Source organism: Centroberyx affinis, unplaced genomic scaffold, assembly GCF_046629955.1.
Source record: "Centroberyx affinis isolate AG114_WGS23_722 - 3 ecotype Tasmania unplaced genomic scaffold, CSIRO-AGI_Caff_v1 ptg000687l_1, whole genome shotgun sequence".
NCBI lineage: Eukaryota > Metazoa > Chordata > Actinopteri > Beryciformes > Berycidae > Centroberyx > Centroberyx affinis.
Window position 1 is genome coordinate 90,001 of NW_027279308.1, and position 14,179 is coordinate 104,179.

General features: G+C 45.2%; 2 protein-coding genes across 2 annotated transcripts in view; both read right to left on the bottom strand.

Annotated features, from left to right (window-relative positions):
- Positions 1-5,035, bottom strand: part of LOC139643982 (uncharacterized protein KIAA0408-like) — an 8,102-nt gene extending 3,067 nt beyond the window's left edge. The window contains exons 1-5 of the mRNA XM_071519319.1: positions 4,948-5,035; positions 2,924-3,193; positions 1,414-1,752; positions 823-902; positions 1-589 (exon numbers count right to left, since the gene is read on the bottom strand). The exon at positions 1-589 is cut by the window's left edge and continues 339 nt beyond it. Of these exons, the coding sequence (XP_071375420.1) occupies positions 1-589; positions 823-902; positions 1,414-1,752; positions 2,924-3,067 (1,152 nt within the window). The 5' untranslated portion in view covers positions 3,068-3,193; positions 4,948-5,035. The remainder of the gene's footprint in view (positions 590-822; positions 903-1,413; positions 1,753-2,923; positions 3,194-4,947) is intronic.
- A 2,160-nt stretch (positions 5,036-7,195) lies between these two features.
- LOC139644005 (microtubule cross-linking factor 3-like) lies at positions 7,196-12,739 on the bottom strand. Its single transcript, XM_071519351.1, has 8 exons — positions 12,569-12,739; positions 11,541-11,765; positions 10,897-11,055; positions 10,707-10,775; positions 9,671-9,940; positions 8,414-8,800; positions 7,465-8,136; positions 7,196-7,306 (listed from the first exon to the last, which is right to left on the bottom strand). The coding sequence occupies exons 1-8, from the start codon at positions 12,722-12,724 to the stop codon at positions 7,196-7,198; spliced, it is 2,049 nt and encodes a 682-aa protein (XP_071375452.1). The 5' UTR covers positions 12,725-12,739.
- Between the last annotated feature and the right edge of the window lie 1,440 nt (positions 12,740-14,179).

The following is a 14,179-nucleotide window of genomic DNA, read 5'->3' on the forward strand; positions in this document are numbered from 1 at the left end:
GGGACTACGTTGGGATCCTTTAGAGCTGCCGTAGCCTCCTCGCTGATCCATGTGGCTCTGCCTCCCAGAGTCTAATACTAACCCCCATTCTTGGCTGGGCTCCATCTCTGCTGTCAGCACGTCGGAATCTGCCTGGCATTTCTGGGTAGGCACGCGCACGGGCGCCCTGCCGGCGGCTGTGCTGGCTCCCAGGGCCCTGCGTTGACAGCCGGGGGTGGGGCACTTGGGCTCTGAGACCGCTCCCTGATGGGTCACCACCCCTGTTTCGGTGAGCAGTTTGCCTTCGTTTTCCTGGAGCATGGCTCCAAACTTCCTGAGGACAGAGGGGCTGCTGGACTTCCTATCTACCAGGACGCCCGGGCTGAAGGTCTTCCTGTCCAGAGCGGGAGAGTCAGGGGACACAGAAGGGAGCTGGGAGGCTGAGCGATGTGGCACAGCAGGGGCATCTCTCTGTCTAAGAGGGGGCTTGGCACCTGTGTTTTCTTTGTTGGGGGAGCTCTCTTTGCAGGGGGAGCTCTTCATGTGTGACACTCGGTTCTTCCTGTTTTCAGCTTCCTCAAAACTGCCCAAAAAACGCTCTTGACCAAACCTGGTGGGAGATTGATAATAAAACAAAGCAGAAACAAACAAAAATAAGCTTGACAGGTATTTCACTTATGATGTATTATCGTATCGTATCATATCATATCGTATCGTATCGTAGCGTAGCGTAGCGTAGCGTAGCGTAGCGTAGCGTAGCGTATCGTATGGGATCAGATCATATATCACTGCCCCTTATACATCATAAAATACAGGGTATGGCCCCAGTAAAAAGTCACTTACCTTTCATTTCCAGATCTTCTTTTGATCTCTTCCTGGTATGCAGGAAGATCCTGGCTCACCTTGATTGTGTCATTGAAGTGCTAAGGGACATGAGAAAAAAGAATATCTAAGAAATGTCCAAGTCAATCTGGGCCTATATTTAAAAGCTTAGAGTTGGGGTGTACTTTCACTGGATCACAGACAAGGTCCCCTTTACTGCACCATTACCAAAAATCAACTGAACCTTGATCAACACTCAATACTGGCCCTGTTTTAACAGCCAAAAATATTCTGGTCTTCTTCAAAGTTGGCAAATGCACGTGGCAGTTCATGTGAACCAGGAAACAGTGTAACCTCTAAGCTTTCTTCTTGAATCATCTGTCAGTTATGAGTTAGGAAACACAGCAGGTGAAAGTATCTGAAAGTAGCTGCTATCTGGTAACCCGTCTCTGTAAGCAGACATGAAGGAACCAGCTAAGTGTAATCAATATGTTGGTGACTCAATCCAGCCTTGACTCATCTCACATACACCTATTTGGTTTCCTTAGATCTGCAAATGCCGACAGAATGAGGCATAAGGCCGGGAAATTTCAAGAATTGCCCTATACTTACCACATGGCGAGCTCCGTTGTTCTTTCGGCTCATTTGTTTCCCCTGTCCCAAATAATCCTGCAATAAGTCTCCAATCTCGGACACTCCGTTGGCATGGCAATAACCATAGCCATTCTGATGACTCGCAGGGTAGCCATAGCCATTGGGGCTATAGTTACAGCCATTACTATGGTGATTTGGCACAGTCACAGCTCCAGGGTGGTCCTTGCTGTGATGGTCAGGCCCATCAAAAAAGCCATTGCCATTGTGCCCCAGGCCAAACTCCATCCCCTCGCCATTTTTCCGGTTGTCAATAGTGATATCGTTTCCTCCTCTGCGGGCCTGAACTTCATTGTACAGCTGAAATATGAGAAGAGAAGGAAACATCAACAAAAAATACTGAAAAACACATGCAGTATCCTTAGATGTCCCTGAAGATATTTTGGTTATTCTTCAGATATTTGGGCCTTAGTGCTGCTCAGCTGCGTTGACACAGTCAACACAGTTCTGTATGTACTGTATAATAGTCAACAACACAGACTGTTTACACAACAAACAAGTCTTATAATTATCACAGAATTGTTGCACAACCCAGCTATATTTATGATAAGCACAAGTTATTTCACTTTGCGCGAGCATGTGTTTCCCATCCTATCACAGCCTTTAATGCTTTCATTAGTATCCACTTTCACACTATGTGTGTGTGTGGTTGTGTGTGTGTGTATGTGTGTGTGTGTTCAGCATGTCTGTCAGCACATCACAGTTTAATTAGCTTGTTAACATTTGTCTGTATCATTGCTCCAGCAGGGCCATGAGGTTGAGACAGTGAGTGTGCTGCCAACAGCTTATTATGGAACACAGACACACACGTGCGCAGACACACACACACACACGCACATATGTGCACGTGCGCGCACACACACACACACAGAAAATATAACACCAATTAACACACTCTCTAGGGACTAGGAAGGGTCATGATAACCTGAAAACAAAACCATTACATGTTCACACACTCCAGTATCACATTTGTAGGACAAAACATTGTAATATTTGAGTCGATTCCAACCAAATTTGGATCATTGCTCATCATATTTAACCTTGTTTGACATTAAGCTGAGTGATTCAATGGAGCTGAGTTTGTTTGGCCTACTGTTGTGGTGTTTGTGGTGATGTTTTGGTCAAAAGACCAGAGTTTCTTCCCCTCCTGTGAAAAACGCTATTTTACTTTTTTAATAGCATTTCTACTTCATTAGTGAGTGGACTGTGGAGAATGAGAAAAAGAGCAAGATAAAGGATGATTTACAGTTGTGATAATTGTGTATCAGATTCAAACCTACAACACAGGGTTGCCATTCCAAACCCATTTTCATACATTAGGAGTAAAATGCCTCTTTACTAGTCCTAACTGCATAGATCCAGCAACTGTAGCAGCAAAGAGCAGCTTGATGTTAAGATGCTTCTGGGAAACCTAGCTCTGTCTCGATTGTTTAGGCATCTGCAGTCCAACCCTTTTAATACGAGAGCTCACCTCCTCTATTTTCCTCTGCATGTCCTGCAGCTGGTCCTCCCACTCCTGCATCTCTGAGTCAAAGCTGTCCATTAGCTCCGGCCTCTCTTGCCCCCAGCCCCGGCCACTGTGTTCCAGGCCGCGCTGCAGATCAATGGCTGCCATGACGCAGGCCACTCAATAACCAGAGGCTTTCTAAATGGCAATTTCCCTTTCTCTTGTGTCACTTTCCTGTCAGAGGTCACTTCAGGGTTGCCAGTGAGGGAAGGACGGATCGATGGCCTGGAAACACTATAAAGACAAATATATAGGAGAGGAGAGAGAAAAGGGAGTTTGTTATGGTTAGAAAAGTTTGTCTTGAAACAAAGATATTCAAAAAAAATTCTTGAAACAAGTTGATTTGCATTGTAAACAAGTGAAATCGTTTCAACCCATTGGCAGATTTTTCCACTTGTATGAATAAAAATAAGATTTTAAGACCCAATACCAGTTTATATGACTTTTTTGCAGTGTAACATGAGTCAGATATTTTTATCTCTCTCCTTCAGCATTCTTTTCCAAAATTCACAGGCATGTAAACCTACCTACAGTATACGGCACGTGTGGACAAGAGTGTTGCATGACAGCATCAGTGTTTAGCCTCTTGGTCACTCTGACCTCCAGCCTGCTCCTTCACACCCCGCCCTGCCTATATCTTTTGCAGTGGAACATGTGATGCAAAAAATGTAAAGCGCGCACGGGGACGGCCATTTGCTTGGAACTTGACCCATTGGTACACATTTCTCCACAGGGCCGTCAGTTCAGTAAGCCCAGAGGTATGGCAAAGTCCCTGCATCTAATATCATTTGCCACCAAAACTTCAAAAGCCAGCTTCTCTCGGATAGATGTCTGTGGACTGATGACGGATAACTGACAAGATATTAGTCAATGTGATAAATTATTATTATAATATTCAGTTATTAGATGTTGGATCACATTGGTCCTGAATGTCCCCTTCATGTTAGTTTAAAAGATGTGGCCCTAGCCCTAACAACCCCCACATGTTGCAAATGCAGGTTTAAGTTAAAAAAACGCCTCCTTAAAATATTCGGTTGTGTCATATTTCTCAGATGCGTTCATGTTTCTAACAAAGCGTTGTGGCGCAACCACCCCTATATATTATCAATATCCATCAAAACATCTAAATTTGAATAGGATGGTGAAGTCCTGTGTCACACGGTTAGGCATGGTTGCACTAATAAATATTGGCGTAAATCGTATTCAGTAAATCAAGACAGGAGCTGTTCTTGTTGTTGTTGTTGTTGTTGTTGTTGTCGTTGCCATTAACGAATATGATAAGCATCCCAGTCGAAAGTACCCGAATATACCAGCCGCTTCCCTCCCACCAGTGATGTAAGAGTAGAGATATTTATAAACATGTAACTATGCATCGTAAACTAATAGTTGTCCCTGTGCTTGGGGCTGAGGACAGAGACAGAGGGAGAGAGAGAGTATGTGTGTGTGTGTGTGTGTGTGTGTGTGTGTGTGTGTGTCAGGGAGAGACAGGGTGATAGAGAGAACACCTGTAACAAATGGCATGCTGAATATCAATTGGGAAAGAAATTGTATAATAATAACACAGCGCCGAAATAAATGAATCGTCAAAAGACTAAAGACAACACAACAACGTTGGACTCGGACCAGGGTTTGGTTTTGCAACTTAGAATTTTGCCATTCACACAGTCTTCATTTTTTTTATTTGGTCACAATATACTCTACACTATACCAGCCATCACAGCAATTCAACGCTATTTTACTGCTATTTTACTGTGTTGTCATTGTACCTGTATAGCTCTATGCTGTATGTCTGTTTTTTTTCTGGTACTATTTGTAGCCTAATTGTTCTTTTTTGTTTTTTTCCACTACGGTGAAGCCAGATTTCAAGAAATGGACAATAACGTATCTATCTATCTATCTATCTATCTATTTATCTATTTATCTATCTGTCTAGTTACAGAACAACTAGTGTAACTTCTCGGCCCATTTTACGGCTAATTGACGCTTACCGTCCTCAGAAACCAAGTAGTTCTCGCTGACTTTCAGTATAAATCCTTCAGCCTGGTCTAGTCCCTGTGCGATGTGCGCTCTCTCCCCTCCAGCAGATATAATATTCAGTCCCCTGGTCGCCGGTGCTTCCCCCTCGCTTTTCCTCCACTATGTTACGTAAAGCCCCGCGGATTGGATTTAAAGGGCTCCCTTCTCCTAGTCACGCCTCGGTGTCGAGGTTAAGTCCGGAGCAGGTATGTTGAGTAAAGGGGTAAACAAGTCCTGTTCCAGCCGGGGTACCCGGCCTTTATAGTGCTCCCCACTGTTTACGTGGGCTCGCCATTGGAGCCGGGATCAAATGTCATAATGTCAAATTTATTCCAGCATTTGAAGTCCCGATGGGACAACTGTCGTCACCAGCATCCTGGCTATAATTACAGGAGCTCACGGAGAGAGGGAAAGTGTTTGCATAGCTATTTCAGCTGCTGCAATCTCTTAGCCAATAGGCTTCTCTGTTGCTACTCCGCTTTAGGATGCTTGGGCAGATTTTGTCCTGTGACCAACCCCAGCGACAATTCATTTTTCCAAAGGATGCCAAATGGGTGTATGTGACATAATAATGTGTCACAGTCAATGATATCTTTATTTAAGAGAGTGTTTCACGACTTTCAATGTCATTTGTAGTGAGCTTGTCATTGCCTCAGGTTTGTTTAAGGTTGTGCAATATTACTTTAAGTCATTGGACAACAGTTTGGGCAAACATTAAAACGTAGTGACACATTTAACAAAGTGTGTTGCAAAAGAGGCATCAGATGTGCTGGAAATTGTGCAAAGGAACCAAATGTGTGAAATCTCAGACTTGAGTAACCTGAACCTGAGAACAGGTGACTGTGTTCTTGACTCATCTCTGCACTGCAGTGAGGGATAAGTGTCTGGAAGACAGTTGCCACTGTTCATCTACCACACCATCAATTGCTAATGCCCACATCTAATCAGGGGCACTGTGAGGAATTTTGGGGCCCCGGACAAGATCTGACATTTGGCACTTGAGATGATCATCAGAGCCCCTTCCAGCTTGAAACCCTGGATCATCATCACCATTCCTCCACCTGTTGTGTTCCCTTATAATGACAAATACAGTCTATCAGTTGATGAGAGGGGGGAAAAAAACAAAAAAACTTTTTCTTACTGTACCTTGTTGCAACAAAAGCAGCACGGTAAACTGATGTGTACTTCTGAAAAATAAATAAGAAATGACTGCTGTCATAACCCATTATAAAAGAAAATATATTTAGTAGCAAGGTTAAAGCAGGGCCTAAAGCAGCTCTCTGAATAATCCTCTAGTTTCCTTCCCTTGTGGCCTTGTGACCTTAAAGCACAGCAGTGATATAAGCAATGCTGCTACATTTAAAGCCTATATGACCTCTATTTCTGCCATTGGAAGGAGGGTACTGTAGGTGTACTTTTGTAAGTCTACATTCACACTGGAGGCCTTAGTGCTCAATTATGGTTTTTTGCTCACATTTGATTGATTTGTCTGACTTTGTCAGAATTTTATATATCCAATATCAGTTTGAACAAACTGTCATCCTGAAATGACCTGCATGCACAAATGAACAACAAAAGACGTCACTGCTGGACAGCCTGTAATGGAAGTTACTGAAATTATGGTCCAAAAAGGACATATGCACCTCTTGATTTTTCGTTGACACTGCAGCTGAAGTTCTGTTGTGGCGTAACTCAGCCATTTTGCTTGCATTTGTATTGAACACTGGCTATGTTCTCTCTAGTCCTCAGATTTGGAACCACATACAGTGTGAATGTGACCCCAAATCAGAAATGAAAAGATCAGATTCCATCAGATCAGAGGGTTTTTTTGTTTACACTGTACTAAAAACATCAGATTTGTGTCACATGGGAGGGAAAAAATTAGAATTGAGAAACATACAGCTGCAGTGTGAACGCAGCCTAAGTACCGGTTTCTATTTGGCCCCAGAGAAAATGTGCTAAACTGTTTTGGAAGCTCATATAGAGGGTGTGTCCATGTAACTCACCTTCACAAAGGGTTGATGGGGACAGAAATGTGTTATGGGTAATGTAGACTCCAGTGTTGAACCTAGCCATACTTCCTTGAATGCGACTGTGGCATGGGACAAATGTGGGGCTTTTCCTGTGCTTGCGGTAACCTTGGCAACGAATGATGTGGGAGGGAAAAAAATCAACAGAGCAAAACAAACAAGGGATGATGCTAATTAAGGGAGGTGTACATCACAGAACAAAGAAAAGGGTAAAGAGAAAGACTAGTTTAAAGATGGTGGCATAGGAAAGGGATGAGAATAACACGAGTATGAGGATAAGCAAAATGATAGGCTGGAACATCTGGAGGGAGGAATGACAAACCATAACAGATGGGAAACAAGAGGGTGGATTAAGTGAGGACAAGAGAAACAGAATTAGCATTGACCTGTTCGATTTCACATTTGAGACATCCATCATGCAACATATGCTCATACAGCGTGACTGTGAGTCTCACTCACCGACAGCGGCTCGTCTGTCTCCCTGTCCTCAAGCTTGGGCACCTCCAGTCTGTCTATGAAGGCCTGCAGTTCTTTTCGGAAGGCCTTCATCTGGGCGTTAATGCGATACAGCAGCTCGTGTTCCCTGACCCTGCCCCCCTCCTCCTCTCCACCCTCCTCCCCTCCTCGCCCAAACATTAGGTCGCCGTTGGAAACGAAGACCCGCGCCTCGGAGATGATAGTAGCCGTGTCGGCGATGAGTCGGTCGATGGTCCGAACGAGCCTCTCCGCCTCTACGCGGATGTCAATCAACTGCTGCCGGTCGCGCAGGCTGCATCGGCTGCCGGGCAGGAAGCGGGCCATGGCCGAGCAGGCGGAGGAGGCGGCGCCCTCAGGCCCGGTGGGGGTGTAGAGGCCCCGGGTCGGTGTCAGGCAGCGGCTGCCGCCGTTGTTGTTTCTGACCTCGTCCGAGTCACTCTCTCCACCCACAGGGCCCTCGCGCTTGCGGTGAGGCGGCAGCAGACGAGAGGAGGTGGAGTCGTCGTCGCTCTCGCGGCGACCGCTCGTCGCACCGCCAGCATCGCTCTCTGCATCGCTGTCCCGCGGGCTGGCCCTCAGGGAGAGGTGGGAGGCCAGGTCATATCGCTGCATGTTGGAGAGCAGCACACGGTTCTCATACTGAAGCTGCATTACCTACAGGGAGAGAGAGAGGTGGGACTGAGTGGGCTATACAAAAGTTTCTATCCTTCCTCTATACTTGATCAAAATATGCAGGATAGGACATACTAGCAATACAGAGGTAAATTATTTTTCATAAGAGCCATAGTAGGATGGGTTTTATGTTAAGACAAAAGAAAGGCAGGACAGAAACATACAGTAATAAGATTTCATTTTTCATTTTTGGTTGTCATCTGTCAGCCCACAATCAAATGTAAATGATTAAGACAGTGTCAGCATAATCAATCAATACCTTGCCGCTCAGGTCGTTAATCTGTAGCCTGGCTGTCTTCAGCTCCTCCTGCAGGTTCTCTGCCTTTGCTGCATCAATCCCTCCACCTCCCGCGGCTCCTCCCCCTCCTCCGTGCCTGGCACCTCCCTCGTGGGTGCCGGCTTTGAACCGTAGCTTGTTCAGCTCAGCAGTCACCCTCTTGTTGTGGTCCTCGGCGTCGGCCAGGTTCCTCCTCAGAAGCTCCGCCTCATCCTCCACCAGCTGCAGCTGCTGTCGGAGCTCGGTCAGATCCTCGCCCAGGCCTCGCCCTGTGCCCGACCCCCCCATCGCTCCGGACCCAGAGCCCCCCGCACCCTCTCCTTCACCACGGAGGTCGTCGAGCTCAGCCCTCAGGCCGCGGTTCTCAACCTGAGGTGAAGAGGGAGACGGGCTGGTCAGCAGTGACGACTGGCTAAACTATACATAGTATCTTCAGAAGCTGGGGCAAATCTGCCATCATAGTTTATATCAGTTTTCCCACACTAACTCAGACATCAAATCCAAGGACTTTTCAATGACTTTCAAGGTTTTGTTTGGTGAAATTGCTGTACTCAAAATTGTCATGTTTTAGGGTAAGACATGATTGACATGATGAACAAAGTTAGAGATCATAGAGGCCTCCTCATTTTTTACTAATGATCTTGTCAAGTCAGAAATCAAATTCATTTTAAAACTCAACACAAATATCCTTCATAAGGTTTTAACTCAGGATGTGAAGTGTTGATGCTTGGATGGAGAGCTGAGGCATACTGATGAATTTGTGTGCTATAGTTTAATAAATAATCTAGTAATTTCAAGGTCATCCATTCATTTTCAAAAACTTGTATGGCCTTATTTCATTTTTCTCAAATCCAAAAACAAGGGTTTTTAAGGCCCATGGGAAACCTGTTATAGTCCATAATGCATTTTCAGCCAAGCAATCTGATGTGTCAAAGATGCATTCCAACCATGCTGAGGGATTGCTATGGCAACTCTTGTGGTAACCAGGCAGCTAGTCTGTGATTTTTCTTGTTTTGTTCTGGTTTTTATTCTTATACCTCTTTCAACGAAACTTTTCAGACAGTACAAATGTATTGGAAACCATTTTACTGAAGTCATAACACCCTTGAAAATGTTCTTTACTGTGATTATGGGTGTGGGCACAGCCTTATACCTATTGAATCACTGTCATATCACAGTGAACAACTCCCACTCAGCTAGTATTCCCATAATATGCCCCAGATTGTCTAGTACTCTTACCTCCAACTCAACAATCTTCCTCCCCAGGATGTTGGCCTCCTCCTCCACCAGACGCAGGCGTAGCTTCAGCTCTGACTCGCGGGTGGTGGGCGGCCCGCCAGCCTCGCCTTTGGGATGGGGGCTGTCCAGGTCGCCGTAGAAGGAGTGGTACTTCTGCAGCTCTTGCTCTAGGCGGTCCTTCTCTTTGTCAATCTTGGCTGTCTTCTTCCTCATAAGGACCGCTTCCTCTTTGATGAAGGCTAGCTGGCACTTAAGGTCCTCGTTGTCCTCCTAGATGATAGAGGGAATACAGGCTGTATTTGAGGGAAATATTAATGTGCATCTGAGTAGAAACTGGTAAAACTAGATTAATTGAATCCCGAAGTCCAGAACGGTGAACTTCTGGGGGGCGATCTCTGTTCTAAGACGGATATAAGGAAGGAGTCAAGTGAAGAGAAGATTTTGCACCAGTCTTGCCAAGCGAAAATGTTATCATTGGACCAAGAGGATATTTGAGGGCGACTAAGTCTAAATTAATTGCAAGAGCTCTGCAAACTCTCAACTTTTATTAAAATACACTTTCCTTCAAATGATTTGTAGCCTGAGGTGCAAGATGAGAAGTGTTCAAGGTGCTGAGAGGCAAGATTTTTGACTTGAGGACACTAGCTGAGCAAGTAAGCTAGGCCTAGGTAATATTTTAATAAGTCCTCTTGATCTAATGGTATTTACTGGCATTTATCATAAATATTCATGACAAGATTTCTCATAAATATGGAACAACAGTATGGGGAAAATGGCAGTTATTCAATCCTGAGATAATATATTATGGAAACTGATATAGACAGCGGTTTCTAAGCTAACAGCACTACAGATGTTCTTAAGGCTTGTAACTACTTATGATTATCTCCATTAAGTATTCCTTTGGGCATGGTTTGCACTTTTAGGGCAATAGGATTGGCTCCATTGTGTAAGGCAAGGCAAAACAATAACAGATAATCAATGAAGTGATTTTTCGTGGTAATTAAACATCAGACTTTACTGTGTGTTGCCGTCTCACCTCAGTAGGAGTCTGTGCTGCTTTCTTGTCTGTCTTCTGGATGTCCTTGCTTCCTCTTCTCTTTTGAGACTGTTGTAAGGCAATGAATTGAATGATTATTGGATGTTGTATTTTTTATTGTATTTTTACGAATGTGTGTGCATGTGTGTGTGTGAGTGTCCCTGTGTATGTGATGTGTGTCTCTCCTTACCTCTTTGGTTTTGTCTAGTTCATTCTGCAGGGCCTGTTTTGTCACCTCCACCTCTATGAGTTTCTGCCTCAATTTTTCATTCTCGTCCTCTGTCTTTGTGCGCTTCTCCTCTACGTTCTCCAGCTCATGGTGCAGCCTCACAGATACATCCTTGGCTACCTGCAATGGTTCATAATTTCATACGATTCCATTTCGAAAATGCGCTCATAAAAACATCACTATGTTTAGTTTCTTTGATGATACAACTTTAGTCACTGAAAACCTTATAACTCCAATGTTGGTGATTTTGAAGTGATGATTGCTGATTGAAGTTTTAACTTCAATTTAAGGATTACATGTTCTTCTATAGGTTGAGAAAATACTACAACCCTTGGATTTATTAAACATTTTCAATACCAATTAGATAAAAATAAAAGTTGACGTTGGAGATACAAGGTTTTAACCTGACAACAGCGATATCCACACACCACAAAAAACAGCCTTGGGACAGAAACATTTCACATGTAGTTGTGCAGAAGTCCTGCAAGCCAGACACAGATACAGGCACGGGTAGACACAGACACAGACACACACACATGCACACACGAACACACGCACACACACACACACACACACACACAAGCACCTTCCCCTCCCCTCCCTACCTTCAGGTCCTGCTCCAGGCTCCTGAGCAGATCTTCATCGATCTCTCCTGTCTGGGCGTAGCGCAGCCTCTTCCTCTCAGCCTTCCGCAGACGGTACTGCAGGATCCGGCAGTTCTTATTGGCTCTCTCTAGCTCACGCCTCATGTCCTGCAGCTGGCAAGTGTCTTCTTCATAGAATGTGTCTCGCATCTCATCCATCTCGGTCCTCATCTCTTCAATCTCACACTAGTGGGTCCACAGCACAGATTATGTGTCATGATCACCACATGGTAGTCATTAAAATTAAGACCATTTAGAATCTGGCTTTTGGCTCCACAGATGGAGATAATGAACATTTTGGACATGAGCCAAGTAAAGGGTCAGCTTCAGACAAGTGCACATGATTTGAGACCATCTCAACCAAACACACAAGAATCTGAATTTTTAAATAATTATTTCACCTGCCATGTAAATGTGAGCTGCTTGGATTTAATTTTACCGACATGTGTCCCATAGACCTTTAAATTGCCAACATGGCACATATAGTAAATTCAAATTCCAGTGTCCTTTTGTGGGTCCCTTGTCTGAACAAAAGATGTAATTGATCCTGCCAGATCAATGTAAGTGTGATCAATAACCAATCAGATATTTATAGCCAGTGTAATTTGAGGTAAAGCCTTAGCTCTATTGGTTTTGTCTTGGTGCAGCTTCTGTGGACATGGAGGATGTTCAATAGGGACAGATAAATCAATCTGTGTTTACTTCTCTCAGTCAAGTAATGACACTGCAATCACAGCATGCAATGTGAAGGTCTGGTATGGGCCTATTTTGCTTAGTAGGCTATAAATGAGCCTAAATAAAATAACTATAAATGAGTATTTTCTATAAGCCTAAAATGAAAAACAAAACTCAGCGCGCAGATACTGTTTTGCAGGGGCCTACAATGAAAATGATGGTGATATCACTTTTAAACTATGATTTAATCTAGACATAGCATATTAAACCACTCCTCGTCTACACAAAAAACTGATATGGCAGGAGTGTCACACCTTGAGATCCTCATTTTCCTCCAGCAGCCTCTCCATCTCGTCGTGCAGGGCCTGGTCTTGCTGTGTCACGGACCCCGCCTCAGTCGCCTCTGAAGCCGGCTCCGGCTCTGCCTGAGCGGCCTCTCCTGCGCCTGGGCTGGCTGCCTTGGCTTGCATCTTCGCACCGCTTCTTTTCAGTCTCTTCTGCAGATGGAAGTGGATCAGTTCACTTTGTAAGCATCCTCCGCTCCACAAACCCAAACCCAGGCCCGGTCTGCAGCCCACAGACACGCCGCTTCTCTCCCTGCGGCTGCCTTCCTCACCTTCGCGTTTCCTCCCTTTCTCTTTCGCCGAGGAGGAAGACGAGGCTCTGTCGGACCCGAAACGCTGCGACGACGATTCACCTTTCAGGCAGGGCAAGCGTAAAGAGGAGCGACGGGGCGGTGAATCTGCCGGTGGATGGAGTCTGCCCTGATCTTCTCCGACAGCATCCGCCCTGTTTGGTCTGACGGGATCAGCTTCAGCACCATCCGGGTGAACAGCTGCCACGTCGCGACTCTCGGGCTCCCTCTCCCTTCCGTCAGCGGACCTCAGGCTCTCGTTTGCCCCGATACTTCTACTCCCCCCAGCAGAAAGAGGACGTTTGGACCTGGCGGAGGGTCTGGGAGCTCGTTTTGAGGCCCCTTCCTGGGCTCTGGCCGGCGAGGGAGCGCGGTGCTGCCTCCTCCCTGCGCTATTGTCTGCTGCTGATGATGACGATGATGCCGCTGGAGGATCCGCAGCGCCGCGTGCGGCAGGGTTCATCCTCTTGTCCATTGAAATAAACTCCAGACAGCTCTATGATTTCTAATAGGTCAGCCTGTGCAAAGTGCAAATAGAGGGAAGTGAGGAAAAATAATTTTAGCCTGTGCACATGAAGCAAACTGTATTCAGTGGCCTATGACATTTATTTTACGTAGGCCTATATGATCTATGATTTGTTATTTAATTAGCCTACAAATCATAGCCTGATTGTATTCACCTGCATACGCAACAGTTTTCTGCAGTCTTGACAACTAGACAGTTAATAGGATTTTTGCAAGTATGCAGCCATGAGGCCTTTGCTGATCTTCACATGAGCCTTGTATGCCGCTAGATGTCGCTGTTCTGCTGGCCTGTCGAAGCGCTCTTCTCATCCGGGCCCACAACTTTACTTGGCATTTGGCCTCTTCTGTCCAGGACCAAGATGGACTATACTGGGCCGACCGCCACCCCATCCAAAACCCCCATCCAAAGACAATTAAAGCCAGAAAACTAAATTCTGAATTAATTTAATTCTATATAATTCAATTCCAATTCCAGGAATCCAAGAAACTATTTAAGTATGGTCTGACTATTTAAGTCAGACCAAAACTGATGTTCATAGCCATAGCTAATTGTTATACACAGTCCAAACAAATGCAGTTTTCCAGAATCTACTTCACATCATGTCTGAATCCTTACCGCAGAGCACTAAGAGTCGCTGACACGGGGCACCACCAGGCACTGCAGGGCCAGACAGGCAGAAAACAATGACGTGGTGATGTAGCCGCATACGTCAAACCAGGAAGCAGGGAAACACACATTTTTCAGTCTCTCTCTCTCTCTCTCTCT